Here is a 16107-nt window from a genome sequence, read left to right as displayed (position 1 = left end):
GTCTGTGTCTGTGTCTGTGTGTGTGTGTGTGGGTGTGTGTGTGTGTGTGAGCGTGCGCGTGTATGTATGTATGTATGTATGTATGTATGTATGTATGTATGTATGTATGTATGCATGCATGCATGCATGCATGCATGCATGCATGCATGTATGTATGTATGTATGTATGTATGTATGTATGTGTGTGTGTATGTATGTATGTACGCAACAGTAGGTAGTCTTGCTTGCAAACGGAAGAGACTTGATTCTGACAATGGTTTAGGTGCGCTATACTGAAGTCAATTGTGTGTGTGTGTGTGTGTGTGTGTGTGTGTGTGTGTGTGTGTGTGTGTGTGTGTGTGTGTGTGTGTGTGTGTGTGTGTGTAAGAGAGCGAGGTGGGATGTGACCCGTATAGGAGTCAAACTAACGTGTCGTCCCCTTCGTTCAGTGTTCTAACCATGGCCAACTGAAATAACTTGTGAATAACACGTATTGTCCTGATGTGTACTCTTCGTTTCTTCGACAAAAATCTATATCATATATTAGACACTATATTATAGTACACACTATACGCTAACGAAGACAGACACGCACACACACACACACACACACACACACACACATACACACGCACACATGCATGCATGCATGCATGCATGCATGCATGCACATTAACGTAATTATTTGAGTAGCCATTAGCTTCGAATTTTGCAATAGGGTTTATTAAAATATAAATTATGCTAGAATTACAATGGAAGTTTTTTGCTGCAGAAAGTATGGTAAATCGGTATTTCTACACCAACTGCATAATTCAAGTCTAACCAGGTATTCAAACTTTTGTTAGAATTTGTCTCGTATTCAAAATTGATAACAATATTCTTTATTGTCACTACATTATTCTCCAACCTTCCACCACATACTGTAAGCCTGGATATTTTCGCTTAAGACTTACTTTCGCTAATTTTGAATTCGTTAGAAAAACAAAAACGCAAAAATATGCAGTACAAAAAAAATATATTTTCGTATACAAACACAGTTTACCCAGTCTGATTATTAGTGAAAAGTTGTCTTTATTGAGAACTAGCTGAAGACTGAAAAATCTAAAAAAAAAAAAAAAAAAAAAAAAAAAAAAAAAAAAAAAAAAATCTAGTAGTGAAAAAATCTAGGTTTACAGTATATAATGGAGAATAGACTGTTCATGAGTTCCAAGACTCAAGGACAGTACAATATAGTTACTTTGGAACAGTAAATTGGAAACGACTATATTCCGCCAGTCCAGAGAGGAATCAACGCTGAATAACAAAACTATTGCGTGACCAAGGTCCTTTAGTGGACGGATCGAAACGTCGCATCCAATTTATCGTTCGAAAGTAACTATATACCGTCTTATAGAATATACATCACTGGCCTCAAGTTAAATAACATATTCTCAGTACACGGTGAGCTATAGGATGGGTATAAAGACAGCCACTATGAATGACACAGTGACTATACTCAGTCCATACACGAACATCGACACACCACTATCACGACACGCTTCTCCATCGTCGCTATACAATCCTGACAGCAAATTTGTGTTGCAGAGATCCGCATGGCAACAACCAGTACAAAATGGCGCTGTAAGGAGAAAAAGTATGGGGATGAGTTTTTACAGTAGTATATCACTATACTCAAAGTTACTTAGAAACAAGACCGATGTTACAATGCCATACAATATTCATATACATGTACTACACTGGAATGAATGAATTCCTGTAAATGGTTGCACAGTGGGTAATACATGTATTGGATAATGTAATAGCTTCCTGTGGAAACTTTTGTATTTGTAGCCTAGTTATAATTCCTCACATTTCGGAGGTGGAAGACACAGAAGTCCCAAGTTTTGACTGAAACCAAGATGCAGTGCGATAGGGATGTTAGTCATTGTAACAGTGCATGTGGATAGTGATGGTAGTGGTTAGTTATGGTAGTACCAGTGGGCACACGGTTGTTGGTGACTGCAATCGTGGTTGTTGCTGGTTAATGTATTCTCACCTCCGTCCGTACACATATTCGAACAATAGAAATCAGAACTGTTGCCACATCGACGATAAAATATCTGTACACCAATTGATGAACCAAAATCCTAGAAATGAAGATGAAATAATCCATGGTTAACAAAAGCATAAAGGCATGACAGAGTCGTCCAGGGTACAAAATATAGCCGACTTCATTAGCTTTAGAATGAGTATCGGTTACCCAGACTCTCACCGTTGGGGACTCTACTACTAGACCACATGGACGAGATGGTTGTCTGGGTGGACGAGATGGTTGTCTGGGTGGTCTCTTAGTAGAGCCCCCAGTGGAGAGAGTCTGGGTAACCGAGACTACTTTAGATTCTGTTTTCATAATTTTTTACGAATAGTGTCAAAGTGCTTTATAAATTGCAATATTTGCATTCAAAAACAGTTTGTACAAAAAACAAAAAGTCACACTTTTTGTTGTGAAAGAAATATAGGGGGAAAACAAACTCGCCATGACAATGCTGTATATGATGTCAACAGTTGCGGTATTTGCATAGATTACCCACAATGCACGAGTTGCTGTAAAGTAGAACATGGTAAGTATTATTATATACATGGCATAATTGCAATGAAGCTGGAATAAAGACAAATTTTGTGTAACCTTCCTAACACAACTAAAAATCCACATGTCTGTGACAGGGTTAACCTGGCACATTCATGCAGCAGGCCTGCCACAGACATGTCAGACCAGGCCTGTCACAGCCCTGACCCATCAGGCCAGCCACAAGCCTGAATCTATATGCCTGCACATACCCTGTTAGTCATACCTGTACCAGGTCTGCCACAACCCTACTTCAGCCCAGATAAATTTTAGCTTTGAACTAGTCGAGTGTTGTTATTTGTATTTGTATTGTTCTGCAGTAAATTAGTAAAATATTGCTTTGACATGAAAATGACCTGTAATACGATGCATGATGATAAGACCCCCTAGCTTTCTGAAAATAATAGTACTTACAAGACATGCTGGAGTGGCTCCTCCACAGGTTTCAATCCTGCCATATTGGGCAAACTGACAGCGACATTGCTGTGCGGTTACACCGCGATTTGTTTCACATACATAACATTGAAGTGCGCCCGCTGACGATAACATCAGAAGAAATCCTGCTTCACATATAAAATTTGACAAGAAAAAAAAATTATATTGTACACTGTGTCTTTTGATAGTTGCTATCATAATATCAACGAATTATTTGTATCGATATGCTCACTTACCAAATATCACGATTTGAATTTCTGCCATGACTGCAAGGACATAAAAACAACCGAAACCAGTGTCCTGGAAATAAATAACAAAACATAATTCAACAGATATGATACAATACAGATTTACGTGTAATTATATATGACAATAAGAACGTATTAGGTGCATTTTCATGTTTGGTTATGTCTGCCAGATTTAGTTATGTATGTATGTATGTATGTATGTATGTATGTGTGTATGTGTGTATGTGTGTATGTATGTATGTATGTATGTATGTGTGTATGTATGTATGTATGTATGTATGTATGTATGTATGTATGTATGTAAGTGTGTGTGTGTGTGTGTGTGTGTATGTATGTATGTATGTATGTATGTATGTATGTATGTATGTATGTATGTACTATGTATGTATGTATGTATGTATGTATGTATGTATGTATGTATACATGTATGTATACATGTATGTATGTATGTATGTATGTATACATGTATGTATGTATGTATGTATGTATGTATGTATGTATGTATGTGCGAATGTGTATGTATGTATGTATGTATGTATGTATGTATGTATGTATGTATGTATGTATGTATGTATGTATGTATGTACTGGGTGTACGTTTGGTATTTTGGGGATACGGGAGGGAGGGGGTAGTAGGTGTACTTGATACCATTTCTAGGAATTAGCATAAAACAATTATTATCGATATGATATGTATAACGTTTACGTGTACCGTCCATGTACGAGATATCGTACAATTTACAGTGATGTCTAAAGCAAGGTATTGTTGTATATATTGTAATACTAGGTGTAGGTGTGGACCAAACTCATTATTCATGCATTGTACGTATGACGTCATTTATGGACTGTCCAGATCCCCCAATAACAGTCAGGTAAACAACACAGCAGTGGTTTGTATAGCCACCATTGTATATAAACCCCTCGTTGTATTGCCGTTTCTATGGTGAAGGTCATATCATATATATGAACTCTCCGTGTCAGGCAAACACTCGTACGTATGTGTATTGTTCATACATACAATGTCTATGTATACCATTGAACTAAATCTCCCTGAGGACTAGAGTGGGAATGTCAAAATAATATGTTTTCTGATAGATTCTGTTGGTGTTGAGAATACTAATATAAATATAACAACTGTGTGTACATATTATATACATACAGTTAAAATAACTCCCACCAAAGCCAGTTCATTTTTTTTCGTGTATAACCCTGTGTTGTTCGTCACATATTGATTTGTTGGTATGGCCGAGGGTGAGAGTGGTGATGGTGGTATCGACTTTCTAGAACGGGTCATACTGCTATATTTCTGAACTTGGCTTTCAGGTTTGATAATGGTGTTCGCAAATAAAAGACACCAATATCTTCAACACCAAATCTCTGGTCTGATTTGACCTATTAAACCACAGTATAGCCTGATTCGACTATTTGAACACAACAAACTATATACTAGTGTTAGACAACAGTTTGTGCAATAGTTTGAATATCACTTTACGCAATGAAGGACAGATAAATTAACTTCAATTCTACAAGATTTCTACAAGAGAAAGTCAAATCGGTCACAAAGATTACTCACCAGTTGACGTGGGTGTTTATGGCCTGGTTCTGTGCAACTACTACAGCGATAAAAGTAATGTATCTAAAAGTAGGGATATGACATAGTGAAGGCTTTCACTTTATCGTACTGTGATACACAATACATGACCTAAACAAACGCACTATCAAATACAAGTGTTTGTAATCACCCACGTGGTTTACATCAATTCTGTACATTGCTAAGCCCTAATAAAAAAAACTTGTGTGGTTCCGATTACGCTCAATTTTAGAATAGGTGGGGTAGGTAGATTTTTTATTTTTTATTTTTATTTTATGATTATTTTTTTTCTGTGTGAGTGTCTTGTTCAGGTTTTCCATTGTTTTCCAAATGGTCTCTGTGTTGTTTATTTCTTCCTATCAGATGTACAGCCATTACAGATTGGAAGAACAGTTTTAGAGTGTCTTTTTAAGTTGATGTCAGTTTCTGAATCCACTATTTCTCGTTTACAAGACTTCACAATTTTTGCGATTTTATTATTTTTTTCTGGAACACGTAAAAAAAAGTTTAAGGTCGGCAGTGAAAAGCTAGGTGGGGTCGGGTAACCGGAACCAAACAATTATTTTTTTACGCCTAAGTCTCCGTGTGTCGGGATGATTGTATGACGTCACACGGATGCGTGTAACTATAGCGACCACTACAGCACATATGTTATCTGACTGTTCAGCTTTTACTATCGTATGAGAAGATTGGGGAGACCATCTTTTAAAGCAAAATCAAGCAAATAGTTCGTAGGAATGGTGGGTCGACTTACAATAACTATAACGTGGACAATGGTCCAAATACTCATTTAACACCACAACTATGGTTTATCTATATTTCATACACCTACTGCTGTATAACAGCTTTATGTATTCAGAAAGATATATCTATTCTCCAGAGCATTCTAACTGTACAGCGCCTCTGAACGCTACACCGTAGTGGGAACTGGCACTTTGTAAACTCACTGATTGATATATCGAGAAAGTATGAGTGACCTGTCATTTGTAACATTGCTTGAATCTTGTAATTTTAGAACATATTTTAGAGTAATAGAGTAAATGCTGTCATTCGTTTTTAGGGTCATCCCAATTTTGTGACTTTATTACACTACTGTGCTGCAATGGTATGGTCTTGCTGTAACATCACGTGACTGTGTTAACGTTTACTCTGATCACGTGACTTAAAATAGTTACTGTTATATTGTGACAAGATGACGTAATATGTAATCTCTACATGACGTAATATGTAATCTCTACATGGCGTAATATGTAATCTCTACATGACGTAATATGTAATCTCTACATGGAGTAATATGTAATCTCTACATGACGTAATATGTAATCTCTACATGACGTAATATGTAATCTCTACATGACGTAATATGTAATCTCTACATGACGTAATATGTAATCTCTACATGACGTAATATGTAATCTCTACATGACGTAATATGTAATCTCTACATGACGTAATATGTACATGACGTAATATGTAATCTCTACATGACGTAATATGTACATGACGTAATATGTAATCTCTACATGACCATAATTTCTTCCTTCAGGAGGATTGAAATCATTTAAACGAGACGAGATTTTAAAAGATGGTTTTATGATGATGATGATGATGATGATGATGATGATGATGATGGTGGTGGTGGTGGTGGTGGTGATGATTATGATGATGATGATAATGATGATGATGATGATGATGATGATGATGATGATGATGATGACTGCGACCATGGTGTCAGAAGATAAGCGGAACATTCTCAGTAATACAAGGGGACTATGAAAACCTTATATATATATATATATATATATATATATATATATATATATATATATATATATATATATATATATATATATATATATATATATATATATATAGCCTCTCTGCCATAAAACTATTACGCTCTGCCACTGCGGTATAGAGCACTGTCTTAGCAGATTGATACTCACCAAGTTATATATATATATATATATATATATATATATATATATATATATATATATATATATATATATATATATATATATATATATATATATATATATATATATATGCGTCCCTGTTGTAGTGAGTGTATGTCAATGATATTCTGTGTATACGCTGTTAATGCAGATACTTTATGACCTTGTTAAACTGGTTGGAATGTGTAACACGCACAACTCGCATCTACAATTAGGGCAAACAACACTGGATAGAAAGACCAATCTGTTTGCGTTCTAGAGCAGTCGATCACATCAAATATACATCCATTGTGTGATCTAGTTAGAGGGTTTGTCATAGAACCCCTCCTGTAAATCACACAAGGTCCAGCATATACATTTGGTGTTCCTGTTTGACTTGTACGTGGACCGCAGTTGAAAATATTCAGCGTCGTTTGGCTTTTTTCCACCATGGCAGTCGACCTCGGATATAAAGTAGTGGTTCTTATCACCACAGTTGTTGGTATGTGGATGATTTCAGCAGACGCAGATGTGATGAAAAGAGAAGAATTTATTTCGCCCTGTACAAATTTAAGCGAACAGTGCGAGGTGGAAGACTCTTGCGCATATACTTTTTTATTTCCGAAAGATAAAGTTAAGGGATGCAGAGGATTTCGACGAACTATCATGATAATGCGAAAACAGAACGACGAAATCGTCACCGCTAAAGAAACAGCACAACAATGTGTGACGTCACTGGAGGAACAGCAAGCAGATATCAACGAATTGATGGAGTTTAAGAATCTGAACGAGTACCAGTCAAGAAAACAGGTACGTCGGTTACAACGACAAATACAGCAAATTGAAGAGGATCGTATCAAAGAACAACAAACCGTGAAGAATCAGAATGACGAAATTGAATATCTTACAATTGAAAAGAACAGACAACAACAAGAATTATTGTTACAGAAGGCAATCATTAATTCCCTTGAAGAGAGAATGGTTGAAATGCGGGACGACTTAACAGCAGCTAGTAAGTAGTTCTGAAATATGTCTTTTCCCTCTACGAGGATAGCATCTACATGTTTATCTGTTGTTCTAGCTATTGGTGTTATTGCTTTGTTAGTGTTGTTGTTGTTGTTATTGTTGTTATTGTTGTTGTTGTTGTTGTTGTTGTTGTTGTTGATGATGATGATGATGATGATGTGAAATATGACTCGGAGTTTAAAAGTTCAATAAAGACCCATCTTCAGACTTATAGCGACGCATGCGCACGAAATACTGTTTCGAAATACAAGCTACAGTTGTTGCATGTGGTAGATTACAGAAATGAATGAAAGCAGTGTCACGTGGTTATGTAGATATAATCACCCTGACTCATATTTCACAACGCAACACAACTAAACACAACACAACACAACATAACACCACACCACACCACACAACACCACACCACACAACACAACACAACACAACACAACACAACACAACACAACACAGCACAACACCACCAACAATTATACTACGATATCTACAGCAAGAACAAATTACATGTAGAGGCTCTTGTAGCCTTTTACCACTTTCCACTGCGGTCGGGGTTCAAACCCATTCAGGATTTTATTAAATTTACTATGCTCAGGGTATGTAAGAAGAGTGTCATTCAGTTTGACTCTACCGAACAAGTTTCCCGGCTACTCCAGTTTCCTCCTGCATTAACACTGAACCTTCCTCCTGCTATTGGGCAAAGCCTGTTGGATGGTAAATAAATAAATAAATAAATAAATAAATAAATAAATAACGAAGATGATGTAAACATTGAATGAGATTGAATGTGTGGCTACTTGGGGAAAACTTATTATGAGAGCCGGTACCTTATTGTGAGTGTAATTACATCTATGTTCCATTAAACATGTTGCAGTACTAGTTTCAGTTTCTGTCGATTTCAGCTTGCATATAGCTTGATTTCCGAGTCTTCATGCGTGTGCGTGTGCGTGTGCGTGTGCGTGTGCGTGTGCATGTGCGTGTGCGTAAACTATTTACTTTGTCATTGTAAAGTTCATAAATATATCTGAAAATTTGTAACTGTCCACATGTTCTCAATGTTCTTCCGTCTGTAGTGAATACTCAAGTTCCACCTACAACGACAACAACCACACCGACAACTGTTGCCATGGAGACAACAACAGCAACGACAGCAACACAGGAATCACCCATGAAGACGGCAATCATTGAACCTCCAAAATATTTTGAATATTTCACCAACCTTACGTTACCTGAAAGTATTCGGAGCTTGGTAACTTTTGAGATAAATTGTGTTTCTTTTATGGCGTATACCACTTCCAATGGAACTCACATATCGATGTTTGACAATGGTACTATACTCCCAGTTCAACACATAGGCACGGATTCTGGTGACATCAATTACAACGGGCTGGAATTCTTCAAGATTGCTGATCGACATTTTCTGGGCATCACCAACTGTCGTCTTGGCAACCACTGTATCTATCGCTGGGAAAACGATACATTTGTGGAATTTCAGATCATGTCACTGAACGGCGTGAACTCATGGCAGATGCATTACTTTCGTGGTAAAACATCTCAAGGAAAAAAACACTTTCTCGCTCTCGCAAGTTTCTCGCGATACGATACCCGATTATATGCCAACGTGAACGACATTAATAGTGTTATTTATGTTTTGAAGGACGACAGGTTTGTTACTTTCCAAACTATTGCGACCAACGGTGCTCGCGGAGTCACATCCGTTACTATTGGCAACTATGTATATGTCTGTTTCGCAAACAGTTGGTCTGTGAAAGTTTGGCCAAGATTCAACATCAAGTCCGAAGTATTCCGACTAAGCGCCGATGGGTTCTATTTCTCTCGCCATCAGAGTCTTCCTATTGCGGGCGGATCGGCATCCATTACCCCATTTCACTTCGCCGGCAATACGTACTTGATGGATGTTTTCTGGCAAAGTGGAAAGGTCGGAGAAGGTCTTCAAACAGAATCTCCATTATTTATCTGGGACGAGGCTACCAGGTTATTCGCTGTACACCAGGTGTTTCTAACTCATAATGGTCGAATGGTGTGTCCGTTTACTGTGAAAAACCAGTTGTACTTTGTGGTCACCAATCATGGAGATTCCTATACGGATCCCTTCGCCGTCATATACAGACGGAGTGAGTCAGGATTTATCGAACATCAACGACTTCAGATCGTCGGTGGTGACAGCTGTGCAACTTTTGAAGATGATGATGATTTATACATCATTATTGGAAATACCATTTTGGTCTATCCTAACTGATGGACACCTGTGCGTATGATTGATGACCTGTAACTATAGTAACGATACGCGTGGTCAAACCCGGCGTACATACTTAACATGTATTTTTTTAAATATCTATCGTGAACGATATCGAATTATTTTGTTCAGTTTACTATAATATAAGCTCATAGTATCTAATAAGTCATTTCCGAGTTTGAGAAGGACCTGTGTCAAAAAATCGATATTGAGAAGTTTTAGGACCAATTATATAAATTGGACTTTTTATCGCAAACTAACCCTGCACTTGGATCGTCATCTTAATTACTCTTTCATTACCATGCACTGCATTGTCTTGCCGAGAACGTTTTAGAGATGAATAAACGAAAAAAATGTTCCCGAAAAGATAAAAGATGAAGATGATGATGATGATGATGATGATGATGATGATGATGATGATGATGATGATGATGATGATGATGATGATTATGATGAAATCACTGAAAGTCACGTGGTCTTGATGAATTTACACCTAATTATAAATTCAAATATGTATACGATACGCGTTTATACCATCAGTTTCCACGGCGCAGTCAGACTCAATGTTTATTGCAAGGCCAACGCTAGGGGGCGCTATTTAGTGTTATACGAACAGCTCGCAACGTTGGATTCATATTCGTGTTTTTACACCAACAAACAATGTGACGTAACGACAGTTACGTTTATACACGTTTATGAAACAAAAATAATATCGAACTTAATTATAGAAAGAAACAACGAAAGGATTTCTTTAATAATCTAAATAAATATCATGTTAGATACCACTACAGCATTTTCTGTATATCATTTTTACACCAAAGAGCTCGAGAAAACGTAACTATGGTAATTGGAGTTATGTATCTATAGTTTATAGTTTTAGTGTTGATTGTGAATTAACGCAGGCTCTCTGAGCCTCTAAGTTCAGCTCTCTCTCATATATCCAATAGTTGTAGTAGCTTGTCCAGCCCAGATTACATGTAGTATGGTTCGTCTATATTGTATTTCATGGATAGTAATGTGAGTATATCAGCGATACTTTGGTATTGCCGCGGCTCAACTCGACGTTCTGTCCGTACTCTCTGTTTCCGACTCGGATATTTTACAGACACATACTTTTGGGACTCGGATTTTAACAACTGGAAGCCCATGTTACAAACAGAAAATAAAACAACAGCAAAAGCACAAATAAACTTAGTATAACTAAACATACATGGACACATAAAAAACAAACGGGTAAATAAAAAAATGACATTTAATTTTTAAAACACATGGACAACTATCTATACATATATATTTATATATGTTCTTTATATGGCTAGGGGTGGTCATTTTACCTGACTTGGGGAGGTTGGGGGAGGGTGGTGTTTTAGTGGGGTGGGCGGGGCACCACTTGAAGGGGAAAGCCGTTTGGAAAATCACAAGATATGTTGGAAATGTTGTCTTTCCTAATATATACACGGGATCACTTTGGCTTTGGTCAATGGAGGGGTAGTTGTAGTAGTGGTGGTGGTGGTGGTGGTGGTGGTGGTGGTGGGGGTGGGGGGGTGGGGTGGAGGTCAGTTTGAGAAATCCATTTTCAACTCCAACACACCGGCTCCACAGTCTTTTTACACGTAAAAGTGACTGCCCCCTTAAGTATTACAGAAACGAAATAGTCAATGCACAGATACATATATTATATATTGTACATGTAAATATATATATATATATATATATATATATATATATATATATATATATATATATATATATATTAGTCATGTTTTATTTGATTGATTGATTGATTGATTGATTGATTGATTGATTGATTGATTGATTGATTGATTGATTGATTGATTGATTGATTGATTGATTGATTGATTGATTGATTGATTGATTGATTGATTGATTGATTGATTGATTGATTGATTGATTGATTGATTGATTGATTGATTGATTGATTGATTGATTGATTGATGGATGGATGGATGGATGGATGGATTTGGCTTGTTACATGGTTTCTGGACTCCCTAGGCCCTGTGATATAAGCTTCTCAGCCGAGTATGATACAACAATGATTTTCACATGGAAAAAAATTGAAGAAGGCCCACTCTTACGTAAAACTCGTCTCAGTTGAGCGAATTACATTTTATAATTTTTAATATTTTATTTTATTTTTTCCTGAAAAGAAAGAAAAGTGAAATATAAGGGGGTATTTATGCTAAGTTAAATATATGAAACTTTTTGATAAAGCACTTTCCAGATAATATACTGGTGAAGAAGTTCATGCAGGTATGGCACTATACATGTAATGTTAAACTCGGGCATGTTGACGAGAGCTGTCTAGTTCCCAGAATCCAACACGACCGGAACGGCACAAAATCACGTGATAGGGCTAAGGGAGGTGTTTCCCAAAATGGCGAGTGCATTCCGTACGAAGCCAATTTTTTCGCATCTTGCATGGACTTTTCCGGGTTAGAGAAGATTTTCGACTAGTCTTGAATTGCCTGCTGCTGTGCTGTTGAATTTTTCGGAGATAATAGTTTATTTCACTAAGAGTGGATGATTTTTACTGCAGCTGGCCTGCGTCGTGGATGTATTGAATGGAATTCGTGTGTGTAACAACACTGACAGTGACAATAGGACATCACTCGAGTTTTTGCTTACATTGTGATAACTTCGACGATTTAGCAAAATTCATAATTTAAACAGCGTTTCGGATATTAGTAGGTGTATGGTGTTATGTACGTACTGCTATGTGGACGCAACTCTGACGACAAGTTGTACCAGTTATCATCGAAGTAAGCTGGGCAAAGTCTATTGTTTTGGAGATAAGATCACCAGATCTGAGTTGTAAAAATTGGAAATAAATATGGGTAAGTATTAGTTGTTGACAACTTATTTTCAATAATTTTGTCAGCCACTCTTTAGAATAACAAGCCAAATGAACCACGGGAAGTCGAAGGACCATTTGATATGACACAGCTCTGTCGGCAACTTAGATCAGAAGGGTGTGACGGTGAAATATAAACCGAAATTTTCATGTCTTGTGGTGGGATGGCTAAAGTTTCCTGTTTCTGACCTTCGGTGATTACAACGCACTCTCATATCGCACGCAGATTACGTGTTTGTTTTGCCTTCCCGAACATTTTATTTACGAGTTGCGTCGTAGTAATATTGAAGCGATATTGCGATCGTCTCCTTATCAGAAATACTTAGTTTTGAACGTTCATTCGATTTATCTTTTTTTAATGGCTTCAAGCACTTGAGCACACTCCGTCTCCATCAGCTGTTGGGTGCGATACGTCTACTTACAGTTTTAATGCCTTTGGCAAATTTGTCCTTATAACGGAATGATAGCAAAAGCCATTAATGGAGTCTGACATATTTGAAGGAAAATATATTGGAATTGTTTTGTTCTTCAATCCAAGCAATAACTTGCTATAAATACCGTTTAGCTTGGTTCACAGGAAAGCTTTAGGACAACTGTAAATGCACACACATAGAATTTATGATGAATTACATGTATCATGTCTATAAACGGATAATTTATATAATTGACAGGAAGGGAAGGAAAGGTTTGTCCCAATGTACAGAAATGGTAGATTGGGCCAGTATGATAACTGACAACTCATAATTTACAGTGGTAGTCATAGTTACCATTGCCAGGTGCATCAAAATTTAGAATTTAAGTTCAAACTCCTCGGTTGCAACTGGTTTAATTAGACAGTTCACAGAGCCCAGCCTAGGAGTCACCATTCTAAACCAATCTCATGTTGTGTGGAATTATTATGATCCCAGTCAGTTAAGTTATTGAAAAAAAGAAAAAAGAAAAAGAAAAAGAAAAAGAAAAAAAAAAGAAGGAAAAAAAAAAAAAAAAAAAAAAAAAATATATATATATATATATATATATATATATATATATATATATATATATATATATATATATATATATATATATATATATATATATATATATATATATATACGTGTATATATGGTAATGTTGTACATCAAAGGGATATGGAAGAGATAATTGTATGATATATACATTTCAAATTGACATGCCCCAACTGCAAAAAACACTCAATAAATTTTAAAATGTAAGCTGTCAAATTTTCCAAATTATCATTGCGTGTCTGAAGCAGGGTTGCTTATGTTTTGTATGATACAGGGATACCTGTGCAGTGTTTTTGCTAAGGTTGGTGGAACCCGGTAACAGAAAGGGAGAAAGGGGTAAAAAAAAAATGGCAGTGTTTTCCCATAGAGTCTATAGTAATTTTGTTTGGGAACTCAGACAAAATGACATGGGAACCCCGGTATATTTTACCTACATACATGTACCACCCTTAGCAAAAACACTGGTAGGGAACCCAGGAAAAATGACATTGGAACCCCAGTGAATCTGTAACTTGGTTGTTTTTGTGGTTATTTACATTTCACATAGTAAGTCTGTAATTGATATTAAAATATTCCTGTTTGAATTTAAGCCACCTATTAACTAAGTAACCTTTACAAGGTTTAGTAATCATAGCTAAGAACTGATAGAATTCTCACTAACAATTTATTTATGATATCAAATAACATAGTGATATAAATATTGGGTAGCAATATATTTTTAAAACGCTATAATCCTAATTTTTAATTCTCTCTGTACATATTTAATATCATGTGATGTTGACTCAGATAGCTATTAAAGGGTAATGTTTCAGTCCCAGGTCATCACATTAGTTCTATTTTATTGGCGGAGCCACAAGGATTACATGGGATCACTCTTTTATGCCGGACCAATTTTTCTGTAGCTCTGCAAGACAAATGTTTTCTGAACCAAATTCTATTATTCCGATTTTCCACTAGTTGAATTCAATCTAAGTGATGTGTTAGTTTAGTAAAATAAACCATTGTGACTTAGTTTCCTATGATCTGTTTTCATTCTATGATTAAAGCAAGGTGACAGACTTCCATTTCCTGGTCACACCTAACATAGTACAGGTGGGTTGATACTGAATACACTGTCTGTGTCAACAATGAGTAATCAAGGTGTTGTCATTCATTGATCATAACCTGCACAGTACATGTGTATGGAGTGAATTACAATTTTCTTAGGGGGTCTGTCCATACTTGTGAATTAATAGTCACTCCCTACTCTCTCAAAAATTAGTAGATAAATTTGTTCTTACAGTTTAGAGGACTACCGACTGTTGTCTCTAATTTATGAAAAAAGTCTTCCTTAGGGGGTCTTTCCATATTTGTATATTAATAATCACTCCTTACTCTCTCAAATATTAGTAAATAAATTTGTTCTTGCAGTTTAGTGGACTCCCTGCTGTTGTCTCTAATTTACAAAAAAAGTCTTCCTTAGGGGGTCTGTCTATTTTGCTATTCTAATAGCCTCTTTCTCACCTGTTAATAATTTATGTAAATATTGTTATTACACCTGTAGTATACGTGCAGTGAACCAAATATGGTCAACCATTTGTAACAGATAGAAAAGGACTTGTAAGAGACATGTGTCTGGGAAACCATACAATGTAGAACATGTATAACCCTGAACAAATGTAAAATAACTAATGACTGTTTCCAGCAATTCATTTAACATTTTAATATTTATTTCATTTCTAAAGTGCTTCCTCTTTTTCAAAATATTCAAAAGCGCTGCACAATAAGTTAAAAAGAGACATTAAAAAAATATACTAAAAACAATTTATACACATCAGGTAAAATTAGTAAATTAAAATGATTTCTCTGAAAAGTGATTAAATCAGAAATTCACATACATGGGAAATACCTTGTATGTAAAACATGGGAATTCCGATATATATATATATATATATATATATATATATATATATATATATATATATATATATATATATATATATATATATATATATATATATATATATATATATATATATATATATATATATATATATATATATATATATATATATATATATATATATATATATATATATATATTTGTATATGTATGTACATATAGATCATTGAGGTAGGAAGTCCTTTGTATCTCAATGATAATAGATGTAGTAG

At 35.8% G+C, this 16107-nt stretch overlaps 3 protein-coding genes across 5 annotated transcripts in view; 2 read left to right on the top strand and 1 right to left on the bottom strand.

Annotated features, from left to right (window-relative positions):
- Positions 1-1373: 1373 nt before the first annotated feature.
- LOC144453066 (uncharacterized) lies at positions 1374-4953 on the bottom strand. Of its 3 annotated transcripts, none has more exons than XM_078144337.1 (5): positions 4840-4953; positions 3256-3319; positions 2999-3147; positions 2015-2105; positions 1374-1597 (listed from the first exon to the last, which is right to left on the bottom strand). In XM_078144337.1, exons 2-5 carry the CDS (start codon positions 3281-3283, stop codon positions 1425-1427), a joined length of 441 nt encoding a protein of 146 aa, XP_078000463.1. In that variant the 5' UTR covers positions 3284-3319; positions 4840-4953; the 3' UTR covers positions 1374-1424. The 3 variants fall into 3 exon arrangements, with proteins under 3 accessions (XP_078000463.1, XP_078000464.1, XP_078000465.1); XM_078144338.1 differs by having other exon boundaries at positions 2999-3144; XM_078144339.1 differs by lacking the exon at positions 3256-3319 and having other exon boundaries at positions 2999-3144; positions 4840-4912.
- A 1965-nt stretch (positions 4954-6918) lies between these two features.
- On the top strand, positions 6919-10399 carry LOC144452961 (uncharacterized). Its single transcript, XM_078144196.1, has 2 exons — positions 6919-7806; positions 8891-10399. Exons 1-2 carry the CDS (start codon positions 7245-7247, stop codon positions 10075-10077), a joined length of 1749 nt encoding a protein of 582 aa, XP_078000322.1. The 5' UTR covers positions 6919-7244; the 3' UTR covers positions 10078-10399.
- A 2048-nt stretch (positions 10400-12447) lies between these two features.
- Positions 12448-16107, top strand: part of LOC144453051 (USP6 N-terminal-like protein) — a 50461-nt gene continuing 46801 nt past the window's right edge. The window contains exon 1 of the mRNA XM_078144325.1: positions 12448-12929. Within this exon, the coding sequence (XP_078000451.1) occupies positions 12926-12929 (4 nt within the window). The 5' untranslated portion in view covers positions 12448-12925. The remainder of the gene's footprint in view (positions 12930-16107) is intronic.

The sequence above is a fragment of the Glandiceps talaboti genome, chromosome 23 (genome assembly GCF_964340395.1).
Source record: "Glandiceps talaboti chromosome 23, keGlaTala1.1, whole genome shotgun sequence".
In the NCBI taxonomy this organism is placed as follows: Eukaryota; Metazoa; Hemichordata; class Enteropneusta; family Spengelidae; genus Glandiceps; species Glandiceps talaboti.
Note: the sequence above shows the minus strand (reverse complement) of the source record. Positions and strands in the feature narration are given on the sequence as shown.

Excerpts from the sequence above, each read along its gene's own strand:
- LOC144453066 (XM_078144337.1), bottom strand. The coding sequence starts at position 3,283 with ATGGCAGAAATTCAAATCGTGATATTTG. Across the intron at positions 2,106-2,998 it reads GAGCCACTCCAGCATGTCTT|GATTTTGGTTCATCAATTGG; the intron begins GTAAGTACTATT and ends CTTCATTTCTAG. Across the intron at positions 1,598-2,014 it reads GAATATGTGTACGGACGGAG|CGCCATTTTGTACTGGTTGT; the intron begins GTGAGAATACAT and ends TTCTCCTTACAG.
- LOC144452961 (XM_078144196.1), top strand. The coding sequence starts at position 7,245 with ATGGCAGTCGACCTCGGATATAAAGTAGTGGTTCTTATCACCACAGTT. Across the intron at positions 7,807-8,890 it reads GGACGACTTAACAGCAGCTA|TGAATACTCAAGTTCCACCT; the intron begins GTAAGTAGTTCT and ends TTCCGTCTGTAG.